This window comes from Delphinus delphis, chromosome 21, assembly GCF_949987515.2.
Source record: "Delphinus delphis chromosome 21, mDelDel1.2, whole genome shotgun sequence".
NCBI classification, from domain to species: domain Eukaryota; kingdom Metazoa; phylum Chordata; class Mammalia; order Artiodactyla; family Delphinidae; genus Delphinus; species Delphinus delphis.
This window is the reverse complement of record NC_082703.1, coordinates 3183949-3202277: the sequence shown is the minus strand read 5'-3', so window position 1 is coordinate 3202277 and position 18329 is coordinate 3183949. Positions and strand designations below refer to the sequence as shown.

The following is an 18329-nucleotide window of genomic DNA, read 5'->3' as shown; positions in this document are numbered from 1 at the left end:
ATCAGGAAAAAGACAAGGGTACCCACTCACCTCTTTTATTCAACACAGTGTTGGAAGTCCTAGCCAAAACAGTCAGACAAGAAAGAGAAATAAAAGAATCCAAATTGGAAAAGAAGAAGTAAAATTGTCACTGTTTGCAGATGACATGATACTATACACAGAAAATCCTAAAGACACCACCAGACAACTAGTAGAGCTCATCAATGAATTCGGTAAAGTTGCAGGATAAAAAATCAATGTACAGAAATCTGTTGCATTTCTATACTAAAAACAAACTATCAGAAAGATAAATTAAGGGAAAAAATCCCATTTACAATTGCATCAAAAAGAATAAAATACCAGGACTTCCCTGGTGGTCCAGTGATTAAGAATCCGCCTTCCAATGCAGGGGATGTGGGTTCGATCCCTGGTCAGGGAGCTAAGATCCCACGTGCCACGGGGCAAATAAGCCCATGCACCACAACTAGAGAGCCCGCGCACTGCAATGAAAGAGCTCACATGCTGTAACTAAGACCCAAAGCAGCCAAAAATTAAATAAATAAATATTTTTTTTAAAAAAAGAAATACCTGGGAGCCCCCAAAGAAATAATTAAGATAGGCTGTAGTGGCTGGTTGGGACCTGTTTTGTTTTCCTTTGTAATTTTAATAGAATTTCTTCCTTAGCCTCTACAGTTGGTCTCACTATATTCCGTATTATTCAGTTTTCAGATTCACGACTTTCTTACCATCAAGAACCCTTTGGGGACGTCAAGTTAGGGGTCCTAGTCAATTCTAGTTCTTTTCCTTAAACAGGAGCTAGACAAACTTTTTAAAAATTGTGTGATTATTCCATTTTGCAAGAGGTCCTTGCCTCCAGCAAAGCCTTTGCCACTGTCTCCTAGTCAACATATAACTGTCCTCACTTTCTCTTGAAAACTATGATCAAATTCAGTCATTTTGAATGATTTTCTAACCTTCTTTTAAAAAGAAAATGAAACCAACCAATTTTATTCAATGTAATACATCAATTAAACAATTAGAGCTGTTTGTACATGGGGCAGAGCCTCAGTCCTAGCAAAGAGGTTTTGTGTATGAATATTTTTCTTTACTTTGTTCACAAGAGACTTTGAACTTAGGATAAGAGTTGAAGGGTTTTAAGTGACATTTTCAAAAACAGAAGATTCTGAGGCTCAGAAAGCTCTTTAAGGCCAATGTAAACAACTTGAAAGGTGATCTGAATGGCTGGTCTCCCAGCATTAACCGGATGTCAGTTTCTCAATGCATATTCATAGACATCCCGGTGAGTCCAGGCACTGTAGCTCTCGAATGCAGGCAAAGGTGATTAGTTTACCTCAGTTCACCTGCTTGCCTTTGCTTTCTCCTCTTTGTGTGTGCATAAACTAAAAACGGTTAAAAATGAACACATCACCCCAGAGAACGCTTAACTTTTTTTTGAATGTTGCTTAAATGTGGCTTTCAGAAATGTCTGTTAGTATAGAGTTAAATGTTAGAATATTTTTTCTTGCTAACAAGAATGTATCTCTCACCTTCAAAAAGAGTATTCACAATAGTCACAGGAAAACAATTCCTTATGACTATGTCTGTCTACTGTTTCAAAAGTACTCAAAAAACCAAAGTCCATCAGACTCCATGGCTGTCCTTATTTCAGGCAAAAATTACACCTGCCACCTTTTTGAGGTTTATGTAATCTGTATACCAATATTTAGGCTCCTTATTAATACAGCAAGGAATTGCAGTTAAGCCCAATTTGTAAAGCTGTCATTCTGGAGAGAAAATCCATGGGTCTGTGCTGCATTATACAACCACACCAACTTAGATTAACAAACCCAACCTGCCCCTTAACAGAAATATATAAACAAACGAGTTGGGTTTTGTTGTGGGGATTTTCAGCTTTTAATTGGATGGACCATGCTCAAGAATTCCAGACATTTGACAACACAAATAAATGTCACTCTTCATGGTTTTGAGTTCATTTATAGAATGTCACTTGAATTTTTAGATTTAAGTTACATTAAGAATATGGAGCTCCCTCCCGCCCACCATTTGTCATAACTCTGCTTACTTTGTTCTGTCAACAAGGTCATTTTTTCTCTTTTCACTATGCTTTTCCATCATCATCACTGACCCTTTATCTTGTACATTACGAAAAGACGAGAGGAAGGGCGAAAACCATACACCGCTGAGGGTGTCCCAGGGAGAACCTAACGCAGTAATTCTCACCTAAAGAGCTAGAGCTGTCAACCTGACACTCGGTGTTCAGGGAATACACACGGTTCTCACCACGCTACAGAAGAAGTTGGCACCACCTGAGATGCTCAGAGAGGCCGTATAGGAAACTGATTCCTGGAACCCTAGTAACTGAAGGCATGGCAGTAGATGCGAAAACCGGTAGACCAAGGCTCTCAGCAGTACACACGTTAGTCAAATGTGTTGCCGATTCCCCCAACATGTACCTTCTGAGAGTGAAAAGGCCGGATGTAGACGGTAAAGGAGAGCGTTGGCTACACATGAGATTCCTCAAGTTACAGTTTACATGTAATACATAGTGAGGGTTGTTAGCACTTCAATGAAATCTGTAGTATATTCTTTGGTCACATCACCTCCTTGTAGAAAAATCGTAATTGTTGTTATGCTGAACTCACTTAAAGCAGGTAGTTTGCAGTAGCAAAGGCAGTATGTCTTTGGGACAATTCACTAGTAACTGCGTAGAGCAGTGGCAGTCTTGGGCTCAAACTGTGACTATGAAGCAAGAAATCAAGGGAGACAAGCCATTTATTTTCCGGAGATGACATGACTCTATGGCCTAAAACTTCAATGGCACAAAGTTTAGAACAAACGCCTGCTACAGACAGTGTTCACATCACTTCCTAAATTCCTAACTCAGCAGCAAGGAACAGCAGATCAAGTCAGGAGGGCATGAAAACCTGTGTCTGCCTCACCCCTGTACCCCAGGAAGCTGTTAGCTTCCCAAAGCTAAATCTAATTCTGGAATCTGCCTTATATGCAAAGTTGTTAATGATGAGAGGCGAGCACATTAACTCAGAACGCATCAGAAAAGATCATCAGTATTTAGGGCCCGGATTTCTGGCAAATCTTCCTAGATTACATAATCAAGTCAACTGAAATGAGAAAAAACACTTTGTTCCAAGTGGGAGCTACTTGTTATTGCAACTGTATTTCCTTTTTTTGGTTGGAGGAATTACAATCTCTTTAGAAGGTTTTCAAATGGGTTTCCCTAAAAAATCCAAAGTGAGGTTATAATACCATTTTCTTTGGAAAAGGGAAAACCATCTATATTCTTGGCACTGAAACACATTATGAGTGAAAACTGAAATTTCAAAGGTCATAAACTTATACTTGCTACATAAAGAAGAACATGAAAAGGCTTATATTTCTAAGTCTCTGTGTGTAGAAAAAGAATCAGAGAATTTGAAACACTTGGAAGGGAGAAAAATTCCACATGCAAGACAGACATCCAAAATGGCTCAACATAATTTATTTTTTTTTTAATGTTAAAATGTACAGAGTTCTTTTGAAAGTACTTGCTAGAAAGGGGGAAAAAAAGTGATATTACATACAGGAGAGGAAGGAGACCAGCTGGCCCAGGAGCGCGTGACATGGAGAAGTACAAAGGCATCTAGGCACCCCTTCCCCTTAGCTTACGAGTCACCATGAACAAAGTACAAAGAGGTTACAAAACAGGAAAAGCAAATATAAACAGACAGGAATAGACTTAGCTTCATTTGTACATGCGGCTTTTAGAGGCATCTGGAGCTCTATTCACACACTCTAGAGATCTCTTTAAAGAGAATTTTTATCTTTCTTAAAATAGTTTTTAATATTCTACAACAAAGATAAAAAATTTTAAAGATGGAATGAAATGAAAAAGCTCTTATTTTAAAAGGCATCAAAGTCACTAACAGTGAGTTTTTAAATTTCTTTTTTTAGAAGATTACCCAAGTTATCTTGCTAAAAATACATTTTTTTAAACAGAAGTGAAAAAATGACAGGTACCAATATTACTGTGTTGGATAATTTCTTTTATAATATAGAAAAGAACATTTTCTCTACAATAGTTCTAAAGTCACAAAAAGGCTTGTGGAAAAGGGAGCTGCCTGATTGAAATTTTTTTTTTTTTTAAAGAAACAAACCCAAACACAACCGCAAACCAACAGAAACTGAATTCACGGCCCTCATTTCAACAGCTTCTCCTTCTGCCTTGACCCACCCTCCTCCCAATACACCTCCCTCCCTCCCGACCCACCCCGTCCCCACCCCAACCAGGAAGCAATGACAGCGCCGAAGAGTAGGCAGAGGGCAGCACAGTGCACGTTCTACACAGAGGACTGGGAACTGGAACAGTATATACAGAGAAACTGGGTCCTACACAGCCTTGCACATGCTCAGAATCGATAGCGGTAAGATGTGGAATTCTGCCTTTTTCTACCTAACACGTTTAATTGAGAAAGTCAATTAAAGTGTATAAAAAAACCCAACAAACCTGTGCATTTGAAAAAATTTAATGCCTAATTTGTACTTCAAAAATTTATCTATATAAAATGTACAAATAAAGGAGAGAATTTAATGCTTACAGATATTTCTTTAAGCAGTACTTCCCCCTTTTGGATATTTGACTGCACATACCAAGTGGTATAATAGTCTCCATCTTCTAATGATGGAACGTATATATGTATATATATATATATACATATACATATATATATATATATTTTTTTTTTTACCTATCCCTGGAGCAAGTAACAAGAAGAGAATGGGCGAACTGGCTGCACAAGAGAAAAGAGAATGAAGCTGGGAGCAACACAGGAGCCTGCTAAAACCCTGCTGTCCAGATTTGCCCTACTATGCTGGTGGTTGGTTTAATCCCTCTTCTCTTCAGCCACTCACAGGAGAGGGGCTGGCGCACTCTGATTCACAGGGGAGGAACTCAGGATCTCAAAAGACAAAGGAAAACTAGAGGTATGTATCACTGAAGTAGCTATAAAACTCACACCACGATCTCCCTCACGACACACATTCTGCGTCATCTCTTCCAACACAAAGTAAACAGTGTCAAAGGTTAGTCAGGTATTTCTCAAATCACTGACATGTACAGTCATCCACCAACGCTTTACGTGAGAATGTAAGAGGCTAATCACTGGGGACTGCTGTTTGAGTTTAATCAGAGTCAAAGGCTCAAGAATCAAGACCCTTGGCATCTCAAAGTACATACTAAAAACAAGAGGCTGCGTGGAATATGTGCGTATGGCTGATTCACCAGGTGGTAAAAAACAAGAGGTTAGCTGCCTCTTTTTGATTGTTAATTGACCATCTATTCCTCCAAGGCTGGATTAGGACTGCAAACAGCTTTCCTCTGAGATTCCGCTGTTAACTGAGACTTACAGTATTTTTGTGTCTCTGAGTGCTGAGTGGGAGTAGTTTAAAAAAAAAATTATATTACACTTGATTTAAGAAAAACAAACATTTCAATGAAGTTCACTTATAGAAACATTCTTGTGGAAAGGTTTCAAGAGGGGTGTGTGTGTGTGTGTGTGTGTGTTTGTGTGTGTGTAGGGAGTGGAGGGGATTTTAAGAGAAGAAGCATTTTCCTGCCTCACTTTATTAATAATAATAATAATATTAACAATAATAATAAGTTTAAGGAGCTTGGGTTGTTCTCCATGTCCCCGTCCGAGTCTCCCATAAGTGCCTCCTGCTGGAATGAAGTAGGGAATGAAAGGCTGGGTGTGGAGGAAAGGGTCTGGCTAACCCTCGAGATGTATATATAACATTTAAAAATGACAACATTGGGAGCTGCAAACACTGAGGGGAAACATACATCTTAAAATAAAATAAAGATAATTCACTCTTACACAAAGTCTGTCCATGTGGTGTGTAAAGAAAGTAAGGCTCTTTTTAATTATGAAAAGATTTTTGTGCATGTTTCCCCATCCCCAAATCCATTTTTAGATGAGTTCTATTGTAAAATGTTCAAGATTGTGAAGAAAACCAAAACCCAGAACAAAATGAACCCCCCAAAAAAGAGAAGACCAGGTTTTCTAAAAAATAAAATAAACCAAAGAAAAATTCCTCTAAATCTACAGCAATATTTTAACTGGAAAAAAGGTCCATTTTTCTCTGGTTTGTCAGTATAAAAGGTTCCTTTATTTATATATATTTAAGTTTTTAACTGCAAGTTCGTCTTGCTCATCTTCTCATGTAAGGTCCGTTGAGTGACTGCTTGGGCACGCCAGCAGCGTTCATGTAGCTGTGATGGGAGGGGCCCGTGTACATCATGTTTCCATGAGGGTTTGGCTGCATAGGCTGCTGGGTATAGGCCTGGCTCCCCATCATCCCCATCTGCATCTGCATAGGATACTGTGCTGTCTGGTTCATGTAGGCAGGGTTACTATGGTAACTGCTGTTCATCATGGGCTGCGTCATCCGATAGCTGTTCATGGCGTTCAAGGTGTTCATATTCATGGAATTGACATTATAGGCGGGGGTTGGCATCAAATTAACCCCCATGTTCATGCCACGCTGAACAGCCAACGCACGAGGGCCAGCCTGCATGGCGACCGCAGGTGGGCTGCGGCCATACAGCTGCTGCTGGTGAGCTGCCGCGGAGGGCAGGGGCGCGGACTTGGAGCGGATGGAGATGTGCCCCTTGACTGGCATCTGCCCTTGCAGCCTCTGAGTGTGGGGAATGCCAATGTTGGTGGCAGACATGTTGCACTGCAGCAGAGGGGACGTGAGGTTCATGGTAGTGGAGGCCAAGTTCGGGGGCGGCGTCATGGTGGCTTGTGCTTGAGGGGTCCCAGCCAAGGGGTGCGACGGAGCCAGCTGAGCCAGTCCCGTGTTGGACAGAGAAACACTGGTTGCATAGGAAGTCACAGCAGGAGAATGGCTATAAGGCATGGCATGAGGGTCCATAATGGTGTTGGTCAGCTGCTGCAACTTGGCTAGACTGAAGGTGGCTGACGGCTGGGAGTAGCTGCCGGCCCCGAAGTCCCCAGGGATCCTCTCGTAGATGCTGATGTTCCCCGTGCTTCCAGATTCTGGGATCTCCATGATCATGGGCGCTGGGGTGAAACTGCTGTTCATGCTGCACTGGGACAGCGGGGGCTGCTGCTGCTGTGGCGGCGGGGCTGGGGGCTGGGGCTGCGGGGGCGGGGGCGGCGGTTGCGGGGCCGGCGGCGGTGGCGGGGGCGGCGGGGCCGGCGGCGGGGCGGGCGGCGCTTGCGGGGGCGGCTGGGGCGGCGGTGGCTGCTGGGTGCTGGGAGGCCGCTCCACTGCGCAGCTCTGAGGGGACTTGATGCTGCAGGTGGCGGCGGCGGACGGGACGCTGCTCTGCGGCATCAGGCTGCAGCTGCCGCCCACGCCGGCCATCTGCTGGGTGACCACGCAGCTGTTCTGGGTGAGGCTGCTGGAGGACGACAGGCCGCCATAGGAGCAGCTGCTCTGGGAGGAGCTGTTCCCGCAGATGCTGCCGCCCATAGTGGAGTCATAACTGCTGGGGTTCTCATAGTTCTCCGTGGTGCTCTCGATGCTGCCCAGGTCGCTGAAGCCGCTGTCCACCACCTGCTGGGAGTGGTCCGATACGGAAGGCACATCCATCATGGGGCTGGTCTCCATGTTCTGCATAGACGGCGCGGACAGGGATCCTTGCTCCGGGCTGATCTGGGTGTAGCCCCCTTCGAGGGCAGGCACGCTGGGACTGCCGACCGAGCGCACCGACTGGCTGGGGTGGGACTGGACAGAAGACAGCGGGCTGTTGTGCTCCGAGGCGTGGCAGTCCTCCACCAGGGGCAGCTGCGGGTCCTCGTCGGCCTGGGTGTAGCTCTGCAGGGTCTGACAGGCCGCCAGGGTTTCCTCGCAGTCCTGGTAGGCGCCCTCATGCTCGCTGCTCTCCTCCTGAGTCAAAGACTGCACGGCCTGCACGGTTTCCAGATCCAGGTCACTGTGAGGGATCTCCGCCTCCTCTTTCAGCTGCAGCAGCTCTTCTTTAGAGTGGGAGTCCTCCTCGTGGTCGTCCTCAGAGCCTGGCATGTGCTCCGAGACCACGGATGCTTCGTGGGAAGTCTGCTCCTCTTCGGAATCCGGCTCTGTCTCCTCCTTGTCTTTTGCGTGCTCCCGACTGCTGTGCACATCAGGATCTAAAAAAGACTCCTGGCCACCGTGCTCCTCCTTGACGTCGCCCCCAGCCGGCTGCTCCTCCGGCCCCTTCTTCTCTGTGGACTCCAGGTGGCCGTCGTCCTCATCATCCGCGTCGCGGTCTTCGCTCTGCTGGGTCTCCACGGCGGCGTCCTCCTCCTCCTCTTCCTCCTCCTCCTCCTCCTCACGTGCACGCTGAGCCAGGTCCTGCGGCCCCTCCTCCAACGGCTGCTGCCCCATAGGGGCGCGGGGCTCCTCCTCCTCCTCACCCACCTCAGGCCCCTTGGCTCCGGTCTCGGGGCTGCAACTGTCTGCCGGAGAGGCTGCCCTGACGTCACTGCTGGTGGTGTCCTCCTCCTCCTCCCCTTCCTCCCCCTCCTCCGCTTCCAGGGGCAGCTCCTCCCCTTCCTTCCTTTCCTCCCTTAAAGGCAAGTCTTCTCGTGGTCCAACAGCTTCCTGGTTCTCTTGAACTTGGGGTTCACGTCCAGGCTCAGGAAGGGGGACAACAGGCTCAACAACGCATTCTCGAGTAGAAACGGCTGCCAGCTCCCGATTCAGCTTAAGTCCCGGCTTGCGACCAGGTCTTTTCTTCCAGTGGACTGGTTTGCGGCTCTTGCCCTTGGGCCATCCCTTCTTCTTTTTCGTGGGCGTGGACGTATCTGGCTCAAGTGGAGAATCCTTCACATCACATTTTCTCAAAAGAGATACTGGCTTTAGGATAGGAGTGTCTGCACAGGAGGGATAAAAAATAAAACAGATTACAGGGTCTTGTATTTTTTAGTGCCTCTTTCTGAGACCACACGTGCAACAGAAATGATTTTAATAACCATCCTGAACTCCTATCTTCACTTTCAAGTTAAGGATCTAAAGGAGACACCCATTCCATGATATCCTCTAAAGTCACACAGTGAACCGGCAGAACAACGAGAGGATCCTGGCCCACCCACTAGGTTCAAGTTTATCATCACCAACTGCATGGCTTTGGAGAGTTACTCTTAATATTCAGTTTCACCATCTTTAAAATGGAAATAAGCTTTATAAGGATGCAAATACTAAATAGTTCCTACAGCTACTTTAGACAAGCTGTCTTTATTGTGTAAATTACACATCAGCTCATTTCTCCTTCTTTCCCCCCACCCCTGTTCGCAATTTATATTATTGCTCTGGTTTTCTTAGTTTCTACAAAATCACTACTTCAGGTAATATCAAGCCAATTACTCCAGGCCATGTTTGAGCAACCCTACACCAACAGTTCCCAGCCAATGTTGTGTTTGTATAGGAAGAGCTGCAAGGCATGTAGTCCCAGACAAATACTGACCTGAAGCAAAAGTTAATGTACCAATGACAATGGTTTATTAGAAATAAATTTGATTATTAGCATTATTTTCTCCCCATTGATTTCTTCTATTTCTAAAAACTATAAATATGCACAGCATAAAATTTACCATTTTAACATTTTTAGGTGTACAGTTTGGTGTGGTATTAAGTACATCCACATTTCCCATTAATTTTTAAAGAGAAGACCAGCAAATCCTATTTTTTAATAGGATTGAGGGGGAGGGGCACTGGTGGGACTGAAAAGGTAGTTAGCAGTAACAACCTGAAAATAAACAAAGGAAATGTCTACATTAGAGAAAAATTTGCCCAACAGGAACTTATAGGATACTATTTTAATCTATGATGATCCAAGACAGAATTTTACTAAAGTGCCACATGTTTTACAAAATAAATTTTTAGCTTCCTAGTTATACATCTCAAAATAGAACATAATAAAATTCTGGAAAATCATGCACGATAAAGCAAAAAACTTAGTCATTACTATATTAAAAGTATTTATTATACAAAACTATGAGACTGAAGAAAATGCAAGTTGTCTACTAGATTTGAAATTGAGTGAATTTATTTTTAAAAGGAGAATAAAAGCCCAACTGGTTAGTACATAAAAGCTATAGGCTTATGTACCAAGCATGGACAACAAGATTCCTACAAATTCACCCAGCAAAGCAAAGCAGCTCAATCTGACCCCAGCAAGGCAAGCCCTGCAGACGGAAGCAGCACGACACATGGGCAGAAACTTTAGGCTAGACGTGAACAGCTAGTTTGGAACCCAAGTCATATATAAGCCCATTTTCTTCATCTCTAAAAAGGAAATGACAACAAGTCTAATCAGTGGATTTTTAGCTATGCCATAAAATTTAACTTATTTTGAGGTACTGTTACCATTTTTATCAGAAATTTAACTACTTGTTGAGTAAGACATATTAGAGATATGATTCAGGAACAGATTTGAAGCAAGTCCAATTTACATGAATCTGACCTTATTTGAGAACCACTTCTAAGCACTTAGTCATTTAACAATATTTACTGAGTGCCTATTTTAAGCACTGAGCATACACAATTAGCAAAACAGGCCAGGTCTATAGACTGCACATTCCATTAAAAGGTTATTAATTAAATATCTTCCTGATGCTAAGTCTAATATACCCATTGACTAAAGATTCAGATAATGGCCGAGAAAGGAGCAGGCAAAAGAACAATTTCCTAACAGCAAGATATTTTCTGCAGAGGCAAAAATAGGTCTTGAGTTGAAGGGGGAACTATGAAAAAGCACTTTTATAAAAGGACAGAAAACTAAGTGAGAAAATGAGGATGAGTACACTTGATACAACTCTTCAGAGGCTGCAAGTCATTCTGCACTTGCCCAGTGGGTCGTGTCTGCCTTTCAGCCCTCTCTATTGGAGGTTTGCCACTATCACTGCTGTATCTTTCACAACAAGAAAACCACAGTAAGCAACAGCTCTGCGAAACATACCGTCAGCATCATCTGAATCTTCGTCTTCGTCTCTGTCTTTAGACTTCCTCTTAGAAGCGGGTCGACACCTGAGAACGTCCTGTGAGGACAAGTGACGGAAGTACCCTTGAGAGAAGAGCTCGTTCTCATCCTCTTCCTCTTCCTCCTGGTCAATCTCAAACGTGGGTTCTAATCTTGGCATCGGCCTCTCGGAGTCAGAGTCTTCAAAAGGCTCGTCTAAGACCTCCGTGGTCTCAGAAATGGTTTCTGTGACCACACTGCTATTGTGGTGTTTGCGCTTTCGGACTCGCCTTCTTCGGTGAAGAATTGGTTTCTATTTAAAAGAGAAAGGAGCATTTTATTTACTGTAATGAATGCTATCATTTCCATTAGTAACATGATTAATAGTTTTTAAACCTGCTAGAATTAGCACATACAAAATGAATAGGCCGTTTGCCAAAAGACATTTTGAATATTATTTCAAAATACTATAGTAAAAGATAAAAAATACTATAGTAAGACACTATACATACATAAAGTGTCACAGATACAAAGTATCACTGAATACAACTTTGTAAAAGAATAGACAGGCATGCCTACAGAGCAGATATTAACATTCCCTTACTAACAGTTCAGTTAAATTTAGCACCCTAGGGAAGCTGCCTATTTCAGAAATGACACAGTGACTAGTCCCTTAACTTCTCTTTTCCTCAAAAGAAAAAAAGAAATAAAACACTCTTCGTCTCACAGCTCCACTGTGCAGGTCAGCAGAACCATCAGGAAGGCTGTACACCATTTTCATAGGCTATCCACAAAGAGTTACAGTGGAGCCTGGGAATGGGTACCGGTCTCCTTGGTGTCCGTGAGCATTCAGAAGTAAAATAACTCTGTTACTGGGACCTGGTACATTAGGCACAATTTTGTACTAGGGTTGATCTAACACCTTGAATCACATGAAAGATATCACAAAATAATACTGTATCACCCAAACTGATCTAATTCAATCCCCTCATTCTAGAGAGGCCAGAGAATTTACAGAACTTGCTTTAAGGTCATATCCAGTCAGTAGAGAAATGGCTGTAAAACAGTTTCTGACTCCTAGTCAAGTGAATCTCTTCAAAAACTTCAAAAGTATCCTGTACATGATCTCACTGCCTGTTATGATATTCTCTTTTTACACAGGCAAATAGCACAATTTTATTTTATAAAAAGGCAATACAAGCCTAGGATGGCAAAGATATATTCTTCATGGTCACGTAACGATCAGCAGGTTAATCATTTTTTCTTCACTTCAAATTTACTAGTTTTCTAGTTGAGAACACAATTTTCAAACTAGGTTAAACATGGACTTGCTCTGAGGAGAAATGGCTGATCCTAGGACTGGGGCATGAAATACACAAGATGAACCTGGAACATTTTGTAGAACCAGAATGTAACGAAGTGCTCAAAACAAAACAAACCAAAAACACTTCACAATGTTGACGGTATGTATGTTGAAGAGACACAGGAGCAAAACTGGAAGAGTTCCTCATGGCCAAGGCTGGAACAATTTGAGCAACAAATTAGTAAGATGGTAGAACTGGATTATAACTTGAAGTATAAAGTAAATATCTATGAGTCCATACTGATATAAATAAATGCCTGAATCAAGAAATAGATGGGGGAAAATGGATAAATCCCCCAAACAGAATTCCAAATAATTAACACGATATTCTGCTCTTAGGGAGTAGAGCATAACTCCCTGTACCTTAAGTGTGGGCTGTAGGCAGTAACTTCCTTCCAAAGAATACAGTATGGAAAAGAGTTTGAAAAAAGGAGTAACTTTACAGTAGAGAAACCTGACAAACCTGATACCTGGAGCCAGGCGACCGGGGTTAATGTGAACGTGAACAGTGAGAAGTCACACTGACAGCAAATACCCTTGTATTTGGTAATCGGTATGGACTGATGGCAGATGCCCTTATATGATGTGATGAGAATGGCACTTTACCTCTGGGGCCTTCTTCCCCAAAACCCATCACCCCATTTTACTATCATAAGGGGCATTCTACAGAATCTAGCCAGTACTCCTCAAACCTGGCAAGGCCTTCAAAAACAAGTAGTCTGAGAAACTGTCAACAAAAAGAAGGGGGCCTAAAGAGACATGACGACTAAACGTAAGGTGGTGTGCTGGGGCAGGAGAGGACATTAGGGAAAACAGAGGAAAGCTGAATGAAGTATGGACTCTAGCTAGAAAGGCATCAGTACTGGTTCACTGGGACAAATGTACCATACCAAGGTAAAAGGTTAATAATAGGGGAAACTGGGGAATATAGGAACTCTTTGTACTTTCTTTGCAATAAATTTGTAAATCTAAAACTCTTCTAAAATGGAAAGCTCATTCTTTAATAAACAGCCCTATCTTCTTTTTTTTTTTAAAGGTTCTGCTAAGGAAAAGAATGATTTTATTGCTCTGGATGAAAGCTGTACCTCACTAGCACAGAATGGCTCATCCAGAGCTGACACACTTCAGTCTGGCTGGTCTGCAGCAATGTTTAAAGTTCACCCCATAGCCTGGGAGATTTCTGGTATACAGATTAACAGAATTCATTGTCATCATCACACAGCGTTTACTAACGATCTGGCTATCATTCAACCTTTGCAAGATGATGAAATGTAGTTTAGAAAATACTTTTAAAACAAAGTTAAGTCAAACCACTGGAGGGTTGGAGAGGAGAGCGAGAAGGGAGGACAGAGGACAGGAGAGACAGTACCACCAGGGGTGAGAAGAATGGCTTCACTCCGAGCATCGCAATGCAGGGCACCGTTACGCCCACTTTCCATCGAACTGTGTAGTGGTTTCCTCTCCTTTTCTAATAGAAACATTTCTAATCTGTACGTTTTGTTTGTTTGTGTTTGGCCACACTACGTGGCATGCGGGATCTTAGTTCCCCAACCACGGATCAAACCCGTGCCCCCTGCAGTGGAAGCGCAGCATCTTAACCACTGGACCACCAGGGAAGTCCCTGTATGTTTTTTTTTAAATCCCTGAAAAGTCATACTTTGAAATCAAACTAGCAAGCTGAAAACAGTCTGTCAGCCCTTAAATAAGTTTGTGACTTCTAAGTGAACTCCCACGAACCAAAGAAGTCATGTGCACATTTCAAATGCTCACTGGGAACATCACATGCTGCAACATACTGAGGCTTGAAGCTGAAAGGCTAACACACTATGGGTTAACTCCAGGACAGCACAGAGACGGGCCCCACCTTCCGCTTCAGCGTGGGCTTGGTGAGGACCGGGGGCGAGCTGGACCGCGGGCTCTCGGGCTCCCCCTCCTCCTCGCTGCTCTCGCTGCAGCCCCGCAGGAGGGCCCTGTCCCCATCGCTGTAGCGACCTTCACTGTAGCGACGGGGCAGCCTGTCGTGGCTTTCTGGCAGCCCACACTTCAGAGGCTCGGGGCTTTTCTTGAGCGGTCCTCGCCAGAGCTCGAGCCCCTCACTCGGTCTTCTTTTGGGACCGTCTGGCTTCGTGTCCTGGCTCGGCTGCTCCTGCGAGGCTGCCGACTGCTCCTGGCCTTCCGTGTACTCTTCTTGGCAGGTTTCTGATTTTTCCTCACAGTCTCCATACTGCTCCGGAGGAGCTGATGTCTCCTCCAAAAGCAGTTTTGAATCCTCATCACCAAAGCGCTCCTGGGCTTTTCTGTTCTTCCTCCTCCAGCGGCCTCTCCGAGATGGCTGATTATTGGCAGGAAGACTGTCACGGGGAAGGACCTGTTTGTTCAAACGCGTAGAACTGGCTGGTGCTGTAACTTCTGGTTTCTTTTCACTTTCTATTGAAGAATAAGAATCTTGTTCTTTGTTCTCACGAGATGCAGACTTCCCCACCTGATGTTAGAAAATAAAACCATGCTGGTTAATTTTCAGTCTTATTTGGTTATATCTCCTATTCTGACCTTTTAAATACTGAGATAAAAAAAGAAAACAGAGCTTTAAAGAGAAAGTTATTATTTAATGGCTAACAAATATCTCTTATGTGTTAGGGACTGTTTTAAATACTATATGGGTATAATTCACACCAATTACATGAAGTATTATTATTATTATATCCCCATTTTACAAATGACGTTAACTGAGGCACAAAGAAATGTAAGTAACTTGCCCCAGGTCATGCAATGGCAAATGAAGAAACTGGGATATAAACCCAGACAGTCTGACCCAAGAGTCAGTGCTCTTAACTGCTATACAATACCATATTCAATAAACAAAGTGAATATTATTATTCTTATAATCTGGTAAATGTTAAAAGAGATAGTTTATGAAATTTCTCAGAAACAAATTTATAAACAGAGGAGACGGACTCTGGGGCATGGGCAAGAGAAAGAGGATGCTCAAAAAATGAAAGAAAATTTCTGTAATTATTTTGACTTATTTTATTCTGAATATTTTATTTTATTTTGAAAATTACACTAAACAGGGGTATGAAACTTTATGTTTATCAAAGGAGGACACAGATTTTTAAAGGATGAAAAGCACTGCTTTAAAAAAAAGAACAGGGGCTTCCCTGGTGGCGCAGTGGTTGAGAGTCCGCCTGCCGATGCAGGGGACACGGGTTCGTGCCCCGGTCTGGGAAGATCCCACATGCCGCGGAGCGGCTGGGCCCGTGAGCCATGGCCGCTGAGCCTGCGCGTCTGGAGCCTGTGCTCTGCAACGGGAGGGGCCACAACAGTGAGAGGCCCGAGTACCGCGAAAAAAAAAAAAAATTAAATTAAAAATAAATAAATAAATAAGAAAAGAACAGAGACAAGTACACATCACATAAAGAAAAATACTGAAAATGATGTAATGGAGTACAGTCCCTCATTAACCCTTTAATGGCTAGAGACACTGAACTATTTGGTGCTCTGTTAGAAAACATGCATCTGTTTATTTCCTTAATGTTTTAAGGAAAATGCATCTTCATTTTATTTTAAACAATGGTCAGATTTAGATTCAATTCAGATTCCTCAATTCCTAAACAGCTTCAAATTTAGCTGCTTATTGGCACTGTGATAAGAAATATTTACTCAGAAGTAACATATTATAACAAATTTGAAGGTTTCCTAATGATAGAAGGCTTAAAAATATAGAAAGAAGTAAACAAAACCCAGTCTTCCTGAAATTTCTATCATTGAAATAAACTCAGAAATTCTAATGTGAATTTATGGTGTTGGTTTAAGATATCATTATAGGTACATCACAAACACTCATGAAAACCAAAACATGCTCTTGTATCATCAACAACAGGGACCATTCGTGCCCTTACACTCGGCTCTAATTCTCCTTCCTGGCTCTGAGGCTCTTCCTGTTCTCCCTCCTCCTCCTCCTCCTCCTCCTCCTCTTCCTCCTCCTCCTCTTCCTCCTCCTCTTCCTCCTCCTCCGAGACGACGGAATTGGAGACTATGACAGGAGTCCAGCGCAAACACTCTGGATCTACATCCACAGGCCGCAGATTCAGCTGAAGCTTTGCCATGTGATCTTGGATCAGTTTTTCCCGGCGGATAATCACAAATCTGAAACCAGAGAAAAGTTTATAGCGATCAACGACGCACAAGGAGCACCAAACAATGAATATGGAGCTACGCCCTCAGAAAGCCCTGGAGATAAAAACGCTTCACAAAAAGCCTGCCTGGGAAGACACCACCACTGAGATGGCTCAGAATATGAACTGGACAAACACTTCACACTCAACTAGAGTGAGGGATGAGGTTGTTTCAGCCACTTCCCATTCTCACATTTCCCACCTCTGAAACTTCTGCTACTCTCCTGTACTCTTTTACTCTCCATCTTTCTAGCCCAAATGCCTCCTTTCTTTGTGACCTTTTCTCAACCACACTAGAAAAGGGTAATAAGCTGTCTTTCCTTTGACCTGTATTTCTTTTGTTCCATTTGTATGGAAATTAATCAAGGGTGTATTTTATTTGACACTATTTCTACAGTTGTTACCTCTTGTATTGTGAAGGAGCTCCCAATAAACAAAAGATTCAGTAGCTTAGGTACAAAAGTTAGAAGAAGGAAGACCAGAAAAAAAGTTGTAAAAAAAAATATGGTCAATAGTATAAAATACAGAAGGGAAAATGATGTCTCAGTATCACCAAGTACACCATTTGTATTAGTTTATGTCCTTTAATTGATAATTTGGCTGTCCGATCCAAAACCTTCTACCTAATTATCTTTCAAAGGTTATACAAAGGGATGTGATACTCACTGGTCACTCCGGAAGTCCAGCATTCGCAGGTGGTGGAGTGTGGAAGTAATGTCTTGAGGGCAGATTCCAGTCAACTTACTTAACTTCTTAATGCTGATTTGCTTGTCGTTTTGGTGATAAAGGCACTCCAATATTACACTTTTCCAATAAGCCATGTAGGAAAGACGACCTAGATCGGATAACGGTTTCTCTGGAGACCCTGCTTGGCCTTCACGCTTTGATAACAAATAACCTAAAGAAACCCCCAAATCACAAATATGTCAGAGAGCCTAAAAGAGGGCGGTTTACAAAAATAACAAGCCCCTCTTCCACAATCAATCCAAGTATCATACGCTATAATTTCAAAGGTAAATTCCTTCAAGAAAAAGAACAAAATTACAAAATCACTTGAAAACAAATTTGCAGGAAGATTACATAATTTGTACACACCGAACATTAAGTTAGTATTACTTTGTCTATAGTTAATATCAATCACACTGTTAGAATCAGGACTTCACATTAATAGGCAAGAATGCTTTTTATTCAAATGTACAAGGAGGGGAAACCACCCTTGCATGTTTTATTTAGACCACTAGATGGCAAGAGATCCACACGAACTGCACAATACAAAAGAACGCCTTTAGTTTTTACATAACCCTATCTATGAAGATTGCAGTTCTTCTGTGAATGATTTAGATGACGATTTCTAACTTCAACCAAAGCTCTCCTCACAATTACCTATCACCCTAATTTCTGGTGAACAAGAATGTCAGTGTGCGAGTGTCACTGTGCGTGGTGGTATTACTTTGTCCTCTTGTCCAGTGCGTGAGTCTCAAGAACAGGAAAAGAAAGGCATAAATTCTAAGGGAAATCAGTCTAAGAATGGTAATGTGGGAAAATACATTACATTAAAATAATGTTTTATAATAAAAAATACTGTAATCATACAATTATTTGTATATCTCAAAAAAATGACTAATAAATGCATAAAATATTTTCCCCTAACTTTGCTACTTAATGGCATACATGTCCAATCATGAGTCCTATTTCAAAACAGTATACTGATATTAAAGGAAATAATCTGAGTTTTACCCTCTACTATTAGTCGGAAAAAAAACCACCAAGAAAATGTAAAAAATAACCAATGGCACATATTTCAAATAAAATATAGTCAGGAACACAG

The 18329-nt window shown here is 42.5% G+C and overlaps 1 protein-coding gene across 1 annotated transcript in view; it reads right to left on the bottom strand.

The window, feature by feature from the left end:
- Nucleotides 1–5878: 5878 nt before the first annotated feature.
- Nucleotides 5879–18329, bottom strand: part of KAT6A (lysine acetyltransferase 6A) — a 107372-nt gene continuing 94921 nt past the window's right edge. The window contains exons 13-17 of the mRNA XM_060001514.1: nt 17168–17399; nt 16226–16472; nt 14191–14808; nt 10964–11276; nt 5879–8879 (exon numbers count right to left, since the gene is read on the bottom strand). Coding sequence (XP_059857497.1) covers nt 6205–8879; nt 10964–11276; nt 14191–14808; nt 16226–16472; nt 17168–17399 — 4085 coding nt within the window. The 3' untranslated portion in view covers nt 5879–6204. The remainder of the gene's footprint in view (nt 8880–10963; nt 11277–14190; nt 14809–16225; nt 16473–17167; nt 17400–18329) is intronic.